This window comes from Taudactylus pleione, unplaced genomic scaffold (genome assembly GCF_031769625.1).
Source record: "Taudactylus pleione unplaced genomic scaffold, aTauple2 ptg000397bl, whole genome shotgun sequence".
NCBI lineage: Eukaryota > Metazoa > Chordata > Amphibia > Anura > Myobatrachidae > Taudactylus > Taudactylus pleione.
The window spans coordinates 3,568,100-3,589,607 of record NW_028284799.1 but is presented as its reverse complement, the minus strand read 5'-3'; the positions used below and the strand labels follow the sequence as shown (position 1 = coordinate 3,589,607).

Sequence of the window (21,508 nt, the reverse complement as noted above, 5' to 3'; positions counted from 1 at the left end):
CAATGCTTCTTTTTAAACATTGGTATAATTTATCTCATGTATATTTAATTGCCTACTTGAATAAATAAGAGAATGCCCTTCATCATCTTTGCTTTGAGACAACACAGCACCTATACTTACATCTGATGTATTTGTCTGCACAACAAATTCCTTTTTAAAGTCAGGTGTCCTTAAAACTGGCTGAGTTCACAATGCCTGAGAAGCCTTTTTTTGCCTCAGGATTCCACTTAATGTTTACCCTTTGTACGGTCAGTCACAGGGACAGCAATAGTGGCAAAATTGGGTATAAATTTTCTATAATATTCTGTGCTTCCTAAGAAAGCTTTCACCTGTTTCTTATGTAGGGGTTTGGCCAATTTTTTATTGCCACAATTTTATTAAGTTGGGGCATTATCAAGCCTCTGCCTGTGGTGTATCCAAGATACTTCACCTCCATCCCTAAGCAACACTTTTTTGGGATGGCTGTCAATCCTGCTTCACGGATGGAGTCCAACTATAGATAACTAGATAATCGACATAAGCAGCAGCATACTGTCTATGAGGCCTTAGAATTTTATCCATTATCCTCTGAAAAGCTCCATGTAACAGAAATGACAACATCTATTGGAACAGACTGTCAGATGCAGAAAAAGCTGTATTTTGCCTTGTCTGTCCACGGCACTTGCCAATACCCTTTGGTTAAGACTAGAGTGGTTAAATACTGTGCTGTTTGCAGCCTTTCAAGAAGTTCATCCACACAAGACATCGGAAAGGCATCAAACTTAGGGCTTTAAGTTAACCCTAACCCCTGGTTTAGTGTTTATGTAATGTTTAATGTCTGTTGTTTTACCAGGTATGTCAGAAAACAAATTTCTATGTCTAATGAAAAAGTCTCTAGCCTCCTGCTGTTGAATGGTTGAGAGTGTTTTGGCTATTTTTACTTCAGGAACCAAAGGTTCTACTCTATCTTTCCAAGGTTTCCCAGCTTTACATGGTAAATTTGTTCTGGCTTTTTTTCCCCAGGCAGGTACTACTTATAATTAACCTCACACACTTTTATTTCAAATGGTTTTTGCCACTTGGCCAAGAATTTATTTTCTACCATGGGAACCAAAACAAGCATTCTGTCCCCTGGAGCGAAGGTGCGTAATTGAGCATTATCCTTATACACCATTTGTTGTGCCTGTTGGGCCTTTTTCAAGAGCTCTCTCACTGCAGTTATTCTTTCCTGCAGCTTAGAAACATGATCAATAACTGTCATATAATGACTGGGTTGCCCCTTCCATGTCTTTTTTGCAATAGCCAGCAAATCCCCTTGGATGTCTCCCATACAGCATATCAAAAGGCGAGAACCCCATGGAAGATAATGGAACCTCTCTAATGGCCAGTAATGAATAGGGTAACAAGTAATCCTAATCTTTCCCATCTTTATCCAACACTTTCTTTAGAATATTATTTAAAGTTTTGCTAAACCTGTCCTCTAAACCATCAGTCTGAGGGTTATACACAGAGGTCCTTAGCCTAGTTACCTTAAACAGTCGTCACAATTATTTCATGATTCTTGACATAAATGTAGTACACTGATCAGTAAGGATATCCTTAGGTATTCCCTCTGCTAAAGATATGTACTAGTTCACAAGCAATTGTCTTTGTTGACGTATTGCACAATGGTATTGCTTCTGGGTTTCTGGTAGCATAATCTATTATCACTAAAATATACTAATGACCCTGGTTAAGACTTTTTATTAGAAGTCCAATGAAATCCACAGCTTTTCTCTCAAGCAGGACTTTACTATGGGTGTTGGGACAAGCTGTATTCTATAATGTATCCAGGGAGCCACAATTTAGAATACTCTAAGGGCAGGATGCACAGTAGTCAGAAGCATCTTTATGCACCCCTGTCCTGAAAAACTGCTTCAAAATTATCTCAAGAGGTTTTCTAGATGTTCCGCAGTTATGTGACCATAAGCCAGGTCCAACACTATTCTTCTAAAAGCCTTAGGAACTACCAATTGTTTCAGAATATCTTCTCCTTTTTGGACATTTGATACAACAAATGTTGATGCACTGCCACGTGAGGGTTTGACAACCTATTAACAGGCTGTACTGGGTTTCATCAACCACTTTTACATTCTCTCTAGCCTTTACCAGAATAGGGTATTTGAACTGTTCTGAGGCAAAAATATATTTTCTCACTTCAAGATCAGGCACACAGTCAACTGGTTCAACAACATTTTCTACTTCAGTAGGAGGTACAACATTCAGTGCCCCACTGCTGCTCTCATCATTTTCTAACCCCCAAATCATGCTTTGAAAAAGGAACGCTTCAGACTCTGGGAATATTCCCACTGCCACTGTATCAGTAACATTATCAAACCAGTCTGAGTTACTTACTTCTGTAATACATTGGTTTTCCCACAGCTTTCATAAGTGGAAAAAGTCTCTCTCCAGTATAGCATCCAATATCAAAGAAGACACTAATCCCAGAGTAACTAAAGTGGGACTACACTGTGTTTCTATATTCCCTTTAGCCAGAGCCATAACAAGGCAGGACTGCACCCTGTGCTGGCCCCACACCTGTGATATAATTACATCACATTTAGGGGATGGGACTGCCAGCTCCAGTAAGTAGAGCACTGCCTGGAGCATCTTAACGATGCTGTGGGCAGCACACAGCTGCAAGGTGCCTTGTGGAGTTTCCCTTGGACGCTCTGGGTGGCTGTGCAATACTGGTAGTGGCTCCAGGATGCCCTTACCTGGCCCCTGCAAGCTTCATTCAGGTGCCGTAGGGCATTGACAGTGCCATCCACAGGGCCCTGTTGCATAGGTACAGAGGTATGTGGACAATTAGCAGCAACATGGCCTAAGCCACCACATCTAAAATATCTGATCATATTTTTATCAAGGCTTTTACAAGGCGGGAACCTTCCTGCACACAGCTGGCCCAGCTGCAGATTTCAAGCCTACCGTCTCTGGATTTTTAAGTTCATTCAACTGCCTAGCACTCTTTTCCCCTGGAACAGTCTTACCAGAGTTCACTGGAGATCGCTGTTGCGGGACCATTGGGGTGCACTCAACAGTTCTTTGGCCACCTCATACATCTCCACCATTACCACCAGCTGGCCTGCTGTTTTAGGGTCCACGTGGCTCACCCAATGTGCAGAGCTGCACCCTTTGGTATCGGTCCATAACAACCCTTTCCACAATATGCAGCCCTGTTCAAGTCTCTTGTTGTAGTCACTTCTGGGTGAGATGGATGAGGTAATGCATTTGAGAACGGGGATGCTTAACCACTTAGATTCAACAGCAATGAACTTGTTGTGCACGAACAGACATGACACCCAAACAAGTCAAAATCTCAGTTTTTATTTTATCATAGTCCTTGGAATAAGTAAGACTTACAGTATATCAAAATATGCCTTTTGGTAGGAATGGTGCCAAAATGACTGCAAAATGATTTTTTTGGCCACCGTTCTATTTTAGCTGTTCTTTTGATAGTTGTTACATTGTCTTCAACATCATCACTCGTCATGTTTTGCGTCCCTTTCAAAAAACAGATTTAGCACAGCACTTCCCTTCAGTAATCACAGTGTCTCTCAACAGGCCTCTTACCTGTTCCCCAGGCAGTGAGAGAATGACTAAAGAGATTGACACTCCCTTTATCAGCATCTCACAGATGGCCTGGCAATCAAGATGGCTCCTCAGATTCTCTCTACCAGACAGTAGTTAAAACCTGGGGCATATACAGTATATCTCTGCTTGACAACCTTTTCAGTGTTTCTGTCAAGAACAAAAAAAAATAAATATATATATATATATATATATATATATATATACACACAGTATATGTGTGCACCGAAGGATGAGAGGTATGGGAACAGAGGAGGGTAAGTTTTATTAACAGGATGGGAGGGGGTATATAGAGTGGGACGATAGAAGGATGGAGAGAGTGAGGTAAAAGAAGGAGAGGGAGTGAGGTGAGTGAGATTAATGGGACAGAGAGTGGGCTGGGAAGAGACGGGTGAGATGGGACGGCAGTCAGCTGAGGTTGGATCATAACTGCCAGTATAGTGTATTCACACTGTGAGCCTGATTCAAATGTGGACACTAATGTCATTGCAGCAGTGATTTCTCATGGATTGCAATTGTGAAAATATGCTAATGACTGTCCAGTTTTTAGAGACGCCCACTAAAAGCATCTCACATCTGCCACTCATGCACAAAACAGGAAGCATTGGAAACATCGAGCACAGATCAGATGGCCATCAGCCGTCTTAGTAAGTCTAAGCTTTTGCAGACTTAGCGGGTCTCCAGACACGTAGAGGGCTATCTTGCTGCGATTAGGAATGCAGTTACTACTTTATGGACACCCACAAAACAGTGTTTAAATGGTCCGACATGCCTCCGCTTTTATAACCACCCCCTGTTACCTCCCCCTAACGTTGACTACCTGTCACTCACTTGGCGAATTAATCCTCTATGGGAACATAATTTTAAACAATTTCTGCGCAGTTCGGCTTTCACGCTTGCGCAATGGGTGACAATCGCTCAATCTATGTAAATATTGGCATTATGTCCACATCTGAATTAGGCCCTGTTTGTGTATCTATATACTGTATACACACACATATGTATAGATATGTATATTAGTTATGTTGATTTACATTGCCTACTGAGTTTCATAATGACTATCTTTGTGTCTGGAAACAGGCTTTAAATTTTAGGTTGTAGTAGTTAAATATCAACCAAGAATGCAATTATTGTTTTTTAAGCTCATGCAGTTTATGGTCGACTTCGCTAATTGGTTTGTGGGGGCTTAGGGCCTGATTCAGACCCGGTCGCTAGATGCGGACGCTCGCTCCCAGAATATGCAAATTCAGCTAAGTGACATCAAGGCAGGCGATCGCACAGCAAGGCATAAGCACTCCCACTATGTCTTGGCGTGCGATCACTTTGTGTATGCCAACGCCCACCAGCCTGTCCTTCGCCGCCCACTAGCGAACGTCATCTCCAGTAAGTGTATGCAACCATCGGTACATCGTGTTCCATCGGAACTGACCGCAGCGCTTGCGGTTGACTGTATCCTACCGCAAGCACTGCGAGCACTTCAGTGTATAATTCAACCAGGTGACTAGGTACTATGACGCTGCCTGTTAATTATGCATGCCTCTGAAATGGCGTTAAGATGCTCAGGCGCGCCTGCGTTCGCACCTCCACTCCCCCGTTTCCAGTGGCCTGCCCCTGTTACCACCCATAAACGGCTTCTCCTGTCACTCATTCAGCTGGGCTATCTCTGCTGGTCGAGCGATTGCTTTCCGAACGCTCGGACTAGTTCGCGCACTGCAATGCATACGCATGCGCACTTTGCAAAACATCGCTCGCTCCGAGCGATCACTTGCTAGCAAACGGGTCCGAATCAGGCCCTTAGTCTTTCCCTGCTCTGCACAGACATAGATCAGAAAAGGATGAAGTCCTGGGGCTGCCTAACTAGAATATTATCCATTGCTAACAGTAACAACATATTCTTGCATTCTCAGTTATGAAAATGGAAGTAAAATACACAATAGAAATAGTCTTGCAAGAAAAGCAAGTACAAAAGATATATGACCTAAACAGGTGCATTTGCAGATCTCCATGGCACTCATTTGCATAAACACCCTGACTATGTGAGAATGAGAATGTTTCTACCCATCCCAGTTCCACCTGTTCTGTCAATTTACCCAAATTGCATATGACTCTGCATTGCTGCATATGCATGTGTTCACAAAACATACGCAACACATGACTGTACGGGTGTAAGTTCTACTCAGCATTATCCCCTATGTGTTTAAATATTTTATTCTATATTGTGTTCTATAGCGTCAGTTTTCTACAGAAACAGTAACATCTGAGTGCTATAACCATCTTTAAGAAATTGAAATAACATTTTGTGTTTGTGACATCTGTGCTCTCTCACATTGTCTTCGCTGTGTTTAGAATCAGATTATAGTTATCACATGTATGTATTAACAAGTGCGTACTGGGTTGGAAAACCAGCCCGGTAAATTTATGGAAGCCGCCCTAATGGGGGCAGGTCTGTGGAGTAGGGCAAGATACCATGAGCGTCTTTGGCAAGCCACTGAGGGGAGCAGGGCCAGCAACATCAATCTTAGGTGATGATACACTTTTTTTTGCGCCCCCCCCCCCCCCCATAGCTCCACACTAAGTACAGGGGAGTCGGCTCAAAAGTCTTTTCTTACCCATATTGTGGTTTCTCTGCAAAGGGAACCTATGTAGAATTTTAGCCTCACTGGGCAGACAGCGGTTTCAGGCTGTATTCACTATTCATTTAGGACAGGGGTGGGGAACCTTTTTTCTGCCGAGGGACATTTTGATATATATAACGTTATTCGTGGGCCCGGTTCAGGCCACACCCCCTCCGTGTGATGTCACGCGGGGCCACAGTTGCCGGTGATTACAGCAATGCCCAAAGCATCCTGAGGATGCTCCAGGGTGCAGTGAGGGCAGCAGTGTGACTGTCTGAAGCATCCTAAAGATGCTCCAGGCGGAACTGCTATATAGATTCTGGCTGCGGGGTGCCACCTAGGCACTCTGCTAGCCAGATGAGGCTAGCAGAAAAAAGCTCAGAGGGCCAGGCCAAATGATTCCGGGGACCTTACACGACTTCTGGGCCTAAGGTTCCCCATTCCTGATATAGGAGATTTCACTAACTGAAAGATGATTACATAGAAATGTAACCAATGTCATCAACATATAACTGAGATTTAACCATATAATACATAGTAACAGAAGTTTGTGTGCAGGGCAAAATGTGAATATCCCTGATCAAACAGTTTTATATTTTTAAATTATTTGCTAATTTGGTACCATTTATATAAGTAATATGTTTCTTTTTGTTGTTGTTTTGAATTGGTGTCTTGAAGATTATTGTGCCCCAGCCTTTGCCCTCCCACTTTGCATCTCCAGCACTATTCCCCACTGTGCCTCTCTAGCATTATCCCCCACCCCTGTGCCTCACCAGCACTATGCCTCCCTCTGTGCCTCTCCTGCCATATGTTCCCTGTGTCTCTCAGTTCTGGCTGCAGTCTGCCTGTGTCTCTCTAGGCCCACTGGATCTCATCTCATGTGTCTTATCATCTTCAGGCCTTGTTGTGTTTCTCTAGGCCCCTTGTGTCTCTCCATCTCCATGCCTCCCTGTGTCTCTTCATCTCCAGGTCCCATGTTGTCTCTCCATCTCCAGGTTCCATGTTGTCTCTCCAGGCCCCCCTGTGTCTCTCTGGCTTCAGGCCCTCTTGTGTCTTATCTTCAGGCCTTGTTGTGTCTCTCCAGGCCACTGGTGTCTCTCCATCTCCAGGCCTCCCAACGTCTCTCCAGACCCCCTTGAGTCTCACCCCATGTGTCTCTTCAGGCCCTCTTGTGTCTTATCATCTGCAGGTCTTGTTGTGTCTCTCCATCTTCAGGCCTCCCTGTGTCTCTTCATCTCCAGGCCCCACGTTGTCTCTCCAGGTCCCCCTGTGTCTCTCTGGCTCCAGTCTCATGTCTTTACAGCCTACCTAGGTCTCCCAAGTTCCAGCCGGCACATACCTTTTTTTTCTATCTTCTGTTCTGGCTGCTCATCTCCTTTGTGGATCCTCTGCTCAGCAGTACAGCGTAATGTTATGATGTTGAATATAAATAGCTTTATTGTACTGGGCTGATAGGCGCTTCTGCCCTTACTGACTGCTGTCTGCGTTGCTGGACTTGGTGACTACTGGAGACGGCTGGGCATATGCAACAGCCCTATTGCAGCCATTTTACTACAGAATGCCTGATCAGAGTGAAGTTCTGATCGCGGTAGCTGCGCCCCAGCAGGCAGTGTGAGCCAGCCACGCAGAGAGGTGCATGGAACGGCACAGTGGGAACTTTCCCTCTTTCACAGTGGCCTAATCCGCTCATGTGTACTAATAATGAGTTTTTCCTTCATATGCACTTTATCCTTAAAGTTGCAGACACATACAGCATTTATTGTCTTGTTTTTGCTTTGTTATGTAATCAGTTTAATGCTGTGTCTGTGCCCACAAGCATATATTTGAATGTTTATAATGAACACATTTCTTTTTTGCAAGTTTTTCTTATATTTATATGTGTAACATTTCATTTATTTTTGTATACAGTACATGTGTTCAGTTTCACAGTGAGGAAAAATGGAATTTCCATAATCGACTTTTTGTTTCTTTTTGTTATTTTATTCACTTTAGCAAAGCCAAGCCAGCTCCACAGATTTCCCCAAGTAAATCGACAGGAGGAGAGTTTTGCGTTGCTGCTGTTTTTGGCTCTTCAAGATCCTGGTTTGCCAGCAACCAAGGCATTAAAAGGGACAAAGGTTAGCTACAATTTCAGACTTGTGTATTTCAGATCTATATAGAAAGCAAAGAAATATATATTGAGTCACTGATAACTTTTTGAGTATTCATGATCAAAAAACTAAACATTTATTATTAATATTTACATATATAGCGACAGCATTAATGAAACACTTTATAATTGGGCAAACAACACAATAAAACAACAATGGTTATTATCAAACAATCTGTGGTTGAATAGGAAGTTGATACATGAGGCAAGTGCTTGGTGGGGTTATATGATCCAGTCACACTGAAATGTTGGGTTGGGTTATTAGCTTATTGTATAGGAAAATTGAATCTACAGTAAGTTTAAATTAACTGTGTAGCAGAGTTGTAATTGTGTAGAGGAGAAGGTGTAGCAGGTGGTTCCGAAAAATTTGTCTTTATTCTAAGGAGGTGTGATTCCAGGGGAGAATTGGGGTTTAGAGTACTGTTTTGATGCATGTTAGATGGAATTCCACAGAGCAGCTAATTAGTGTGGATGAGAGTTGCATATTTTGGGCAGAGCAGCATAATGAGTTGGGACTGGAGGTAATTAATAATAAATTATTATTATTAAATAATTGTACTCATGTACATTTTCTTATAAAACAGTTTGCTACATTGTGCTCATATAGAATAGTTTCATTTTCCTATATTGTTAACACATACAAAGCTGCACTATGAAAATGGCAACCAATAAATAATGTTTTATTCTTTTTAAATCGAATTGTGGTTACACCCATGATCTTGGATCTAGTTAAAGTTAAAGGAAGATTATTTAGACAGGTATTTGTTTAGACAGAATCATCTTGTTGGCATTTTTATTTCTATATAATATTGAGAATTGATCAATATTTTTACAGACAGCAATCTAATTATGCAGTAGTATGTGCATGCTTATGACAGCATTGTCAGGCTGCAAATTTTTAACTCTCTCGTAGTTTGTGCATAATCTAATATTTGTATATAACAGTGCACAAAGCTCTCAAAGTTAGTGATACATAAGTATCTTCTCATTTTCTTTCAATCAGTGGTGCTTTCAAATTGAGTAACTCTCTCATCAGCTGTTCAATGCCCTAGGCAAACAGCTGACAGCACAAGTGAGAAAGTGGACTCACAGTAGCCACAGACACTACCAATTTGTCTTCAGTAGTACAGATGTCAGTACATCTCTCTAAAGCTGCATACACATGTAAAGATTTTCTTTCCAACCATCCGACTAGTTGATTGGTTGGAATGAAAATCTGGTAACGTATGGGAGTAACTGATGATCAGCAATTTGCTCCTAAATACCAGAAAACAGATGAAAATGGTCGTCAGACAAGTTTGTTAAATGTTTGATCTAAACAATTTGTTCAAACAACAGTTTTTGTCCATTTTCAAATTGCTGATTATCATTTGCTTTCATACCTTACCAGATTTTCATTCCAACCAATCAACTAGTTGGATGGTTGGACAGAAAATCTTTACGTGTGTACCCAGCCTTACTTACCATTTTCTACCACAAAGGTACTTGGTGAACAACAGAATTTGGAACACACTTCCCCCATCCCCCTATTTTTTTCATCTTTTGCAAACCTACAAACATAATCTGTCACTTATCTGATATATCCGCTGGGATAATAATAGCTATTATTATTATTATTATTATTATTATTATTATTATTATTATTATTGTATATCAGCCTGGTATTCATAGTTTTCAAACCTGATAATTTTATCTGGGTGCATTTTAAAAATGTTCTATATAACTTTTTCAAATGTTATTTTGGTATCATATTTCTCCGTTTTGAAGACTGCGATTGGATTCCTTTGATATTCCACATTATAATCCTCGATTTTTCACGTTTTTCAGCACTTACCACATATCAGTAATTTGTTTTATGTAGTTAATAGTTTTAACAAATGACCTCTAAACTATAATATAGTAAAATTTTTATAAACCAATGTACTCTGACCTGCTATGTTTTTGTGTATTAGTCTGATTACCAAATTTGGATTTGTGCATTAAACTGGGCACCCTATCTGGGTTTGCATATTAGATAAAGCACCAAATCAGTGTTTGAATATTAGACTGGACACCAGATCTGGGTTTTCATATTATACTGGGCACCAGACCTGGGGTTACATACGGTATTATACTGGGCACCAGATCTAGGTTAAGCTATTGGATTAGGCATTAGATATAGGCTTGCATATTCAATTTAGCACCAGATATCAGTGTGCTTATTAGACTTGTCATCAAATATGGTACTACATAGTATCCTTGCCATCAAATATGGGTCTAAATGTGAAGGAATATTTTCATAGGTTCTAGGTTCTGTAATCTATTTTTTGGGTCTGGATTTGAAAAGGTTGAGCACCACTGGGTCAGAAAATTAAAGCAAATGCTTAATTGGTGTATGTGGTTTCCTAGTTTTGTATCTTCGAATTTTAGTAAATTACCCTCTGAGCATATTTTGCTCTTTCTTAATGGCTGTTTTACTTTACAATGTTTTGATGCTCATTGCTATGAGTTTTAGTAGCTGTTAAAATATACAGACAGGCAAGAAATATTTTCATATAGGCATAGCAGACTGTACTGGTAATAACTTGTGTTTATTAAAAAGTATAGTACTTTTTTTTTGCATTAACTGTACTCTACAAATATAGTTATGTGCCTTTGTCAGCAGCTCACGACAGATGTGTCTGATTTTTTAGGTGGTTTGTGTCCTGGCCATATGTCCTTTGCTGAGATCACAATGTAAATGTAATTGTTTCTGACTTCCCTGTATGTCTATCAGCAAAAGCGTCAGTTCTAAACATAGAGCAACATATGTTGGTCTGACTCACACAGTGGCTCTATGAGGCTGTGCAGTGTTATAAATCCAGGCCTGCCATTGTGCACAATAGTTATTGATATAATATGAAGCATGCCCCTGAGACCCACTGGCAGAGCATGCAATGGTGCCTACAAGATTGTGTGCATTCTGTTTGCAACTTTGTTTCTTTTTAACCACTTATTTAAAGTGACATTATTACTATTAATAATAATAATAATAATAATAATAATAATAATAATATTTTTATTATTCATAATGCGGCAACATATTTCACAGTGATGTACATTTGTATCTGAGATACATGACATTGATATGTTGTTAGTTAAAGAAAATATGCTGTCTAATAATTCTCTGATTAATTTTCAGTTAGACACAGGTACCTGTTATTGATATTAGGATTACATAGGTACTAGTTACTGATATTAGGGATATTTGGAACTACATAAGTTTAATTTTATACAAGCTTTCTAAGAGCCTCTAATTGCAACATATTATATACAAGAGTTATTTCTAGGTGCACACTTCCTAGCTTCTGTACACTTTTCTACTATTTTTTTTCTCCTACGATTTTGCTGAATTTTAAATTAATCGATATGGTTTATAATGTAATCCAATAAAAGTTTAGTTTTAATATTTCCTTTTGTGCATCACACAAAAGACAGCTCTCTTACCTTCATCATTTACGACCAGCACTATGCATCCATGATCCTTAGTTTGGCAAAAAAAACAAAACATTCTGTGTATACAGATGTATCCACATACATCTTACTTCTTTGCACGTTAAACAGCCGTGACGTAACTCAGTATCGCTGAGCATCTTTTCATGTGACTTTTTACCTTCAAATGTGTCTTATTGGCAAAGTGATATGAATAGGAGGCACAATAGCTTCTGCTGGTTAAAATTATATGTGCCGCTTACGCTGTCACGTAGCATTTCACATGCAGATACAGCTGCAGTCACACACAGAATATAGACATGCCACATATAATTTTAATCAGCAGAAGCTGCGTGTTTGTCTTCGCCACATCGCTCTGGTAAAAAGTTGCATGAAAAAGTGTTTAGCCATGGCGTCCGGAGCATGTGTGTGTTACCGCGCCCCCCCCCCCTTCCCCAAGTGTGCCAGGTAGGGGCATGTCTAGCTTGTAGCGGCATACTACACAAAAATAAAAATAAACATTAGGGACAGTTCCAAACTACAGCATGGAGGGCTAGATATATTACAACCCACCAAAGTAATTCCACTAATAAAATATGTACAACATGAATATAAGTAATGTTACACTTTATATGTACTGTAATATAATGCACCCAATTCACATTAAGCCACATATAGTGCTCAAAATTTCCATGCTACACAATAGTGCTCCCAATTCATATTAAACTACAAAGTAGTGTCTTTTATTCATGTCACACCACAGAAGTGCCCATTATTCATGTTATACCACACAATAGTGACCGCTATTCACATTATGCTACACAGTAATGTAGACAATGCACGTTATGCCACAGTAGTGTTCCTTATTCACATTATTCTACACAGTGCCCCTTATTCACATTATTCCACAGTAGTGTCCCTTATTCACATTGTGCCACACATTAGTGCCCTTATTCACATTGCACCACCCAGTAGTGTCCCTTAATCACATTAATGACACAATTGTGCCCCTTATTCATGTTATGCCACACAGTAATGTCACTTATATGCCACAGTAGTGCCTCTTATACACCTTAAGCCACAGTAGTGCCCTCTATTGGCATATGGCATCAGAGCAGTCAGGTGTGACCTCACCAGACTCACCGCTCAGGCTCCTCTCAGTCACGCACACTGCGACCTGGGCTGTCAGCAGCAGCACCCAGCTCAGGCCTTCCCTCAGCAGCAGGGACACAGACATCATGTTCTCTCCTCCTGTGTGACTGATGCTTAATCTGTGCAACCCAGGACAGCTGATTTCAGGACCAGGGTGGAAAGTGGGACCCAGCTCAGTGGAGGCAAAGAGGACAAGTTGGGGGTGATGATGGGAGAGCACTGCCTCCTCCAACCACTTTTTTTTATCGCTCGTTGCTCCATCCCTCCTCACTATTGCTCAGTCCCAGAGCTGGATTAAGACCCCACAGGGCCCTAGGAAAAATACCGCCTTGGGCTCCATATTAATATATATATAAATAGATACAGTATATAAATTCCTCACACAGCTCTTCCGGTATACAATTGGGAAACCGGCTGCCTTAATACCGGCAGCCGGCTTCCCGACCGTCATATCCTGGCGAGGGTGAAATGCCGGGCGTCTACATGTAGACGCCTGACATTTCCCCTAAGCCGGGAGACCGGCGCCGCGAGCGGACTGCCACGGGGGGGGAGGGTTAGGTTTAGGGCACCTGGGGGTTAGGCGCCCCCCTGGGAGGGTTAGGGTAAGGCTAGGGGGAGGGAGGGTTAGGCTAGGGGGAGGGAGGGTTAGGGTTAGGCACCCCCGAGGGGGACTTAGGGTTAGCACCCCCCGGGGGACTTAGGTCTAGGCAGCGGGGAAGGGGGGTTAGGGTTAGGCACTTAGAGGGGGGATTAGGGTTAGGCACTTGGGGGGGAGGTTAGGGTTAGGCACCCCTAATGAGGGTTAGGGGGTTAGGTTAGGTTAGTTTATACTTACCTTAGGGACGATCGGGATTTCCAGTGCTGTCGGGCTTCCGCTGCCGGGCTCTGCTCATCTGTCGGCCAGTCGCTGCCGGGAATTTCATACCGATTCCGCTCTTCCACTCTCAGTTAGATCTCCCCCCTCACATAGCTCCCCCCATGCCTCACACAGACCCTCCCAAAGACACACACAGCTCTTCTTCCTCACTCATCCCCGCTTCACACACATAGCTCTTCCTACTCACTGAGATCCCCCCCATACAGCTTTCTCCCCCCTCACTTAGCTCGCCCCTTCACACATTACCCCCTCCCCTCAAACACACACAGATCCCCTATCACACAGATCTCCCCTCCTCACACAGACTCCCCCCCCAAACACACAGCTCTCCCCACTTACTGAGATCCCCCTCATTCATTTCCCCCTTCACACAATACACCATACACCCTCCCGTCAAATACACACAGCTCTCCCCAATCAGTTTGATCCCCCCACACAGATCTTCCCTCCTTTCAAAGTCCTCCCCCCCACCACACACACACACACAGCTCTCCTCCCTTCAGACACATACACAGGTCCCCTCCCTTCTTACTCTTCTCCTATGTGCCCTACTCACTTTCACAAGGCGCAGGAGATCAGTCCTCCGAAGGGAGAAGGATCACCTGCTGAGTCTGAAACACATAGAGATATCAGTGACTCCATACTGGGGACATGGTTTGTGTGGAGCCACAAGCATTGCTCCGCCCACACCAGGCTCTCTGTCTGAAGAGCCTAATCTCTCTATGTACTTGAGGCTCTGCAGTTGATCTGCCCATCGTCGGATGGTTTGATCTAAAGTGCCCTGGCCAGAGCACAAGTTCCACCGGGGCCACCCTTGCTACGCCACTGTCGGCGCTACCGAGTTGCACAGCGCTCACATGTCAGCGTGCGGAGGTAAGATGCATGTGTAGAGTGGATACAGTGGGTTTGGTCTCAGTTATACTATATAGTACAGTTCAGAGCTCGGCCAATAGCATAACATACACAATAAAGTCTATGTTATGCTATTGTGTAAATTTTTGAAAATTAGCATTTTGCAGATTATGCAGGGTTGTAGGAATTTTTGCACAAAATAAGTAGGGCGCCCTCCAAGTTCACAGCTTAAAGGTGTCAGGCTACTATTCTAGGGTTCCAATGGCACCCATAAATCTTAAGGAATAACAGTTTAACAATAATAGCGCCAATCGTCTAACCCGGACCAATGAGATACAAGGCAAGTGGGTAAAATACAATTTAATGTGTATAATAAAAAGAAGTGGTAATCTTGTACACAAATACAAGTCCTAAATCTATGACATGAATAAAGTGCATATATGCATAATCCAATAAAGATTCAATTAATACATGAGAGATATTTTGTGAAATGCCTGGGCCTGATTCAGAGCAGAACGCTCTGATTAGAGCGCTCGCTCTGAATCAGGGCCCTCCTCCCTCAACTTGGAACGGCCTAATGGACGCTCGCATAGCTGTGGGTTACCACCCACAGCTATAGCGAGCGTCCATGATGATGGTTGCGATGGTCAAGACCATCGCGACCATCGGGCTTGCAACGAGACCCTGCGGTAGAGTCTCGGTGACTGCAAGCCCTGGACTGATTTTGGCTAGCCAAAATCACTCCCACTGACATCACTAGTGATGTCAGTGGGGCCGGACTCAGACGGTAGGCGTTCCCATGGGAACGCCTCTGTCTGTCAGCCACGCCCCCGGCACGCCCACCAAAGGGGGCGTGCTGTCACTCACCATCGACAGTACGCCCCCTTTGGTGCGAGACCCATAACGACGGCTTGGCCGTCGTTATTCGGGTCTCGCGCATGCGCACGATGGAGCTCCCTCCGTCGTGCGCATGCGCAATTCGGCACCATCGACCCGCTTACGAGCGTCCTGCGCTCGCGAGCGGGTCTGAATCAGCCCCCCTTTTCACATTATATTTAGTATCACCTGCAGCTACTATTCGTAAAATTCTACTCCAAGCCCTAATTATCACTTATTTGTAGTAAGCAGATCGCATTTCCCATAATTGTAATGGGATATGTGATCTGGCCAAAGTTACTAAAAATTAACTGTGAAAAAATACTGGGGAAAGCCCTGTGATAATAACGCCACCTGGAGGTGGCGTTATCCAGGGTCTTCCCCGTTTTCCGGACTCTTGCTCTGCTCTAGAAAAAAAAAAAAAAATTAGTAAAAAAAAAAAAAACTTAACTGAGTCCAGGTACCGGTGATCGGGGCTCTGGGCGATGTCCTCCCTCCGGTCAGCTGGTCTCCCAGCCTGCACTGGGTCCCGGTCATCACCTGACCGAGTCCCAGTGCAGGATGGATGTCAGCTGACCGGAGCCGTGGAGGACATCACCGGAGCACCGATCACTGCAGGTAAGTGTAATTAAGGGAGGGGGGATCACAGGGGGGAAGAGGGGTCACGGGGGGGTGGGTCTCAGCGGGGGCGGAGCTTAGCGACGGTCGGCACATGCGTCTGCACTTGTCACTGTATTTTTTGCGAAAATACAGTGATAAGTGTGCGGAGGGGATTCGCAGGGACAGAGCTTTCTCGCAAGTTCTGTCCCTGCAAGGGATTTTTAGTAAATCACTGTGATACTGCCTGAATTCGCAATGCAAATTCAGTCGGTAATATCACACTCCAATCTGCATTCAAAATGCGGATTGTAGTGAATCGAGCCGTATGTGTCTTAAGGATTATGGAACCAAACCATAGCCTATTTATGAAACATAGTGAGCTTTGTTAGATTTGTCAAAGATTTGGTTGAAAATACTATACCTAGTAGTTTTTTCCACAACATTACATTTTATTTTCAATGTTTTTTAATATGTGTTTGTGTCAGGACTGGGGATTCTGGACTTCCCAGGAGTGACCTAGATACCTGCTCACTGGTAGCTTGGGAGGTTTGGAGTAAGGAAGTACATATGTAACTCTTTCTCATAGATGTAAAAGGTAATAAATGTTATGCAGCAGGGCAGTGTTGGGAGAAGGTGCACTGGGAATTGAAACTGGGACTTGAAGCGGATTGTAGCACAAGTTGGAGCCAGACTATAGCAGAAACTGGAGCCGGACTAGGACTGGGCCGTGGCACAAGCTGGAGCCGGAGTAGAACTAGACTGTGGCTCAAACTGGAGCTAGAGTGGAACTGGACTGTGGCACAAACTGGAGCTGGAGTGGGACCGGACTATAGCACAACTGGAACCGGAGTGGGACCGTAGTATAGCACTAGCTGGAGCCAGAGTGGAACCGGAGTATAGCACAAACTGGAGCCAGAGTGGGACCACCGCTGGAATAGACAAGTAAACAATAGACAGCTATCCAGGGAGCTGGAGCCTTGGACATCTAACAGCGACGAAGCTCAAGCACGGAATTTTGTCAGTGGAGGGTATTTATACCCTTGGTCACACGATGATGGCTGCCATTTTAGGGTATGTTATCAGCTGACCGGGACCAACATGGTGGTGCCCAGTGTCCGGAGCCGGCATGAACACTGCCGGAGCTCTGGGCTCCTGAGACCACCACCACTCTGGGAGCCCACCAACAGCGCCCTCTCCTGAGAGCCTCCAGCCCGAGACCACCAGCAGGACAAAGCAGCACAGTGCTGGCATCAAGGGTGAGGACGATACCTGACAGTTTGGTTATTTTTATTCTTTGGAGTATAATTCATACTTGTCATCTTTTAAAATGTATACTCTGGGAGAATCCCAGAGGGGGCATCAATGTGGGAGGCTCAGGAGGCTTGGCACCACAATAGCATTACCATGCTTCCCTGCTGCACAGTTCAGTCCTTACATTTTCTGCATTGCACATTGAGTAAGAGGGGAACAATGACTCTATTCATCCACTTCATCAAGCCCCTGGTCTGCCCACTCCCACTTCCCCAGTGAAGTGAGTGGGTTCAGGAAGCTGGTCTACTCTTCTAAAGGCCTGGAGATTTACCCATATTTCATGGAAAGGCTGCATCAGCATGTCGACATTAAGATTATATCAACATTCTCATGTCAACAAAATAAATCACACCCATATTTCACCACTCACTCTTACTCATTCTTGCTGACAGCTTGTCGCCTATGGTGAAATTACTGTCTGTCCGAGCAAAGGCTGCATCAGAAGGAGTAAAGAGTAAAGACAATCTATGATGTCTGCTGTACTATCCTTGCTCCTGCCCACCAGGTCATTTGTTATGCATGCTGAATGTCAGAGGCAGAAGTCTGAGCTGCAGTAAAAAAAATATAATAATAATAATAATAACTGGTTTATTAAGAACTGGTTGTGCGTCAGGCTTTGAGGGACCCACAAGGTTGTTTAGCTGTCATTTCCCAGGTAAATCATCAGCTGGGACAGGCTTTGGATGGGATTATCTTTTACGTTGGAGGATAGCTAAAGAAAGTGTAGAGGGGATATTGAAGGTATCCGCTATCCATTGTTCTCGTCTGGACAGACCCTCTAGACTCTAGAGCCTTCAAGTTGACTATTTCATCGTTTCTCTAGGTTTGAAAAGGGTAAGATAGTTTACCATATTGAAATTCTGGTTTGTGCAGGCAGGTGAAAATAGGGAATAACTATGGCCTTCCATGTAATTCAGAAGAACATGAGAGGGGGGGGTTGTTGTCTAGAATTTCAGGGACAGTTTAGATTCGTAGGTGTGTAGGAAAAGAAATAATGCTGATATCTGGAAGAAAGGATTGATCTACTGTGGTGTTAGTGTAGGCATGGGTAGAGGGCAGCCAGTCCCAGATAACTGTAAGGATACTTGCTAACTATAAAGTTTGAGGATAGAGATGTTAATTTTACCATTAGCAGGGCTTTGCTGGAGAGTAAGCAAGCTGATTCTGGTGCATTTATGATTCCAGATAAAGGCACAAAATGTTTTATTAACTAGTTTGTCACCCCTTTGAGACAAAACAGTTGGTAGTATTTGCAGCAGATAAAGAAGCTTGGGAAAGCTAATCATTTTAAGGAGCTTAGCTTGGCCAATATACGAGAGGGAGAGTTCATACCAGCTGCATATTTCTGACAGAGCTGTATAAGTAAGTGGTCTCTTGTTAAGGTAATAAATAGAGTCCTTTTGTTTGGGAAGGTATATGCCCAAATGGGGAAAGATCTCTTTGCCCAGGTCAACTTAAAGGGTTTGTTCAAGTGGGGCTTCACAGTAGTGCCTAAAGATAAAGCTAGAAAATTCTCTTGATTAATTGAGAAACCCAAGACCCGATCATACTCCTGTAATTTATCTAAGATATGGAGTAAGGAACAGGGGGCGAAAAGGTCATCAGCAAAGGCTGTAACTTTAGTGGTCACTCGGTCCAAAGTAATCCCCTCAAAAGGATAGTTTGAAAGATACAGAATATGGGTCCAGGGCCAAATTGAAGAGTAAGGGGAAAAACGGGTAACCCTGGCATGAGCCTTTGAACATGGTAACCTCCCTGCCCAAAGTGTCATTAACATTAAAAATAGAGTGAGTGGAGGTATATAAAAAGCTGATTAATCTGTAGAAGTCAGATATTATGCAGTAGGAGTCATTAACTATCTCAGCTATGCTTCTCTAAGATGAACCGAATGTCTCACACTCTGTACCGAATGTCTATCATGGGTGAAGCCAAATTGGTGGGGGTTGAATATTAAGGAATATGTTTTCATAATAAATAATCACATCTATATTTTTAGGTAATCAACTTTGCTAGGAATAAGTAAAATAAAATATATTTGTTTTTATCTTCTTTTATTACAGTTTTATAAGAAATGTAGTTGCTTTCTTGAAACATGCTTTCCCATCTCTCACTCCTAGATCAATCCAAGCAGTATGTGGTGGAATCTTTGTACATCATTAGTTGTTATGGGACTCTAGTAGAACATGTGCTGGAACCTCGGCCTCTGAGCACTGCACCGAAAATAAACGATGACACACCATTGGAAATGTGGACATCACCACGTGCTAGCTGGACTATAGCCAGGTATGATACTATGCCTTATGAGTTAAATGCCCTTAGATAATTTTAACCCTTTAATGCAAAGGAAGAGTGGGCTTGTCCTAAGCATATACTTTAAAAGCATTAAAGATGACTCCCATTCATCCTTTTCACTGAAGTAGTTCTAATAGGGTGAAAACAAAGTTCTGTCCCCCACTAACACTGAAGTAATTGCTGGTGAGGGCCAGGGAAAAGGCAGCATAATTAAGACATCATTGTGCTGGTGCGCTATGGCTCTCAGCCCATTGCACTACAGAAAATAGCATAGTGTTATGTGATGGGGAAAGGGCACAAGTGCCCGTTGTACCTCTACCCGGCAGTCAGAGACTCAGGTCTTCAATGTTTCACAAATAGACCCCTTACTCCAATAGCAGAATGAAGGACATAGCATCTATAGTGTGTGGGCCACATTGAGTACAGTGTATATTCTTTAAAAGACAGTAAATATAATAGCATTATTTCTTTAGACGTTCATAAATTATATTTCTGTAAGTATTGTACCATTACTTACAGTTATTACCACTACCCACTAATTTATATCTGCATTAACGTGATTGTCTAGCACAGCAGCACTGTTCCATTGGTTTTCTAATAAAAGCTAGTCTAGATTGTGATAGCCCTTAATAAGTGGCCAGACCTCACTGCAGCAAACAGAAATCAATCTAGAAATATCATTCCAATGTCTTTTTTTTAGGACAGTTTAAAGTATTTTGCCATTGATTTTCAGGATGCATTGTCCTGCAGCAGTGGTTATTCCTGTATTGGTGTAATCAATATGAACGATACAGAGCAATTTACAATGAACATTCCTTAATTAAAATGACCTCATATTGGAAAGAGCTGTCATTTCTCAGAGAGATGGAACATGAAGGAATTTTGTATCAATTGAGAAATTTTTATGGCTATCGAGAATTACAGTACTTTACCAAGTATTGTTGCATACCCTCACACATGACCCCTTCCACCAGGTACAAAATGCTCTATTCCTGGACTTCCTTCTTAATGTATGATTGCAGCCACCTGAGGTGAAACACCTGTCTCATCAATTACCTAGTTCAACACAGGTGACTGCAATCATACAGTAATAGGGAAATCTAGGAGCAGAGCATTTTGTACCTGGTGGAACGGGTCATGTTGAAGGGTCTGTTGTTTTTCCAATATTTCCATATGCACATTGAAAAAAGTTGGGAGAAAATGTTAAAATACTGTAAAATGTAAACGTAACTCTTCTGTCAAATTCAATGTCATACAATCTTAACGTTTGTTTTTTTTTGGAATTCCATAGGTTCTCCCTATTACTAGTCCCTGATTCTGGCAAAAGCTGTTGCTGCACATTGCTGGTGAGGGCTGCCATCAGAAATGGTGGGGTCCGTGACTGAGAAAATAGGCCCCCATTCCCCCCTCCCCCCCTGTTATTAGATCCAGTCTCTGCCCAGCTGCCCAGCTTTCTTTTCCCTCACTAAACTCCCTCCCCTTCCCCGGTTATTAGATCCTTTTCTGCCACCTTTTTTTTCCCCTCTACACTCCTCAGCTTTTTCCCACTTACCTTATTTTCTTGAAGAAGGCTTCGGCTTCTTCTCTGCTTCTTCACCAGCACTGCAGACGCTGCTCCAGCTCCTATCGATCTGTGGCTCTTCCAACCTCAGGCTCTCCCTCCAGCGGCGCAGCGTGGCGTGACTTCATGATGTCACGAGCGCCGACTTCAAAGCAGCAAACTTT

At 42.9% G+C, this 21,508-nt stretch overlaps 1 protein-coding gene across 6 annotated transcripts in view; it reads left to right on the top strand.

Moving 5' to 3' along the window:
* BCAS3 (BCAS3 microtubule associated cell migration factor) overlaps positions 1-21,508 on the top strand; it is a 1,455,708-nt gene that overhangs the window by 708,289 nt on the left and 725,911 nt on the right. For all 6 annotated transcript variants that reach the window (XM_088446353.1, XM_088446352.1, XM_088446357.1 and 3 more), the window contains 2 exons: positions 8,217-8,341; positions 19,609-19,774. In XM_088446353.1, the coding sequence (XP_088302479.1) occupies positions 8,217-8,341; positions 19,609-19,774 (291 nt within the window). The remainder of the gene's footprint in view (positions 1-8,216; positions 8,342-19,608; positions 19,775-21,508) is intronic.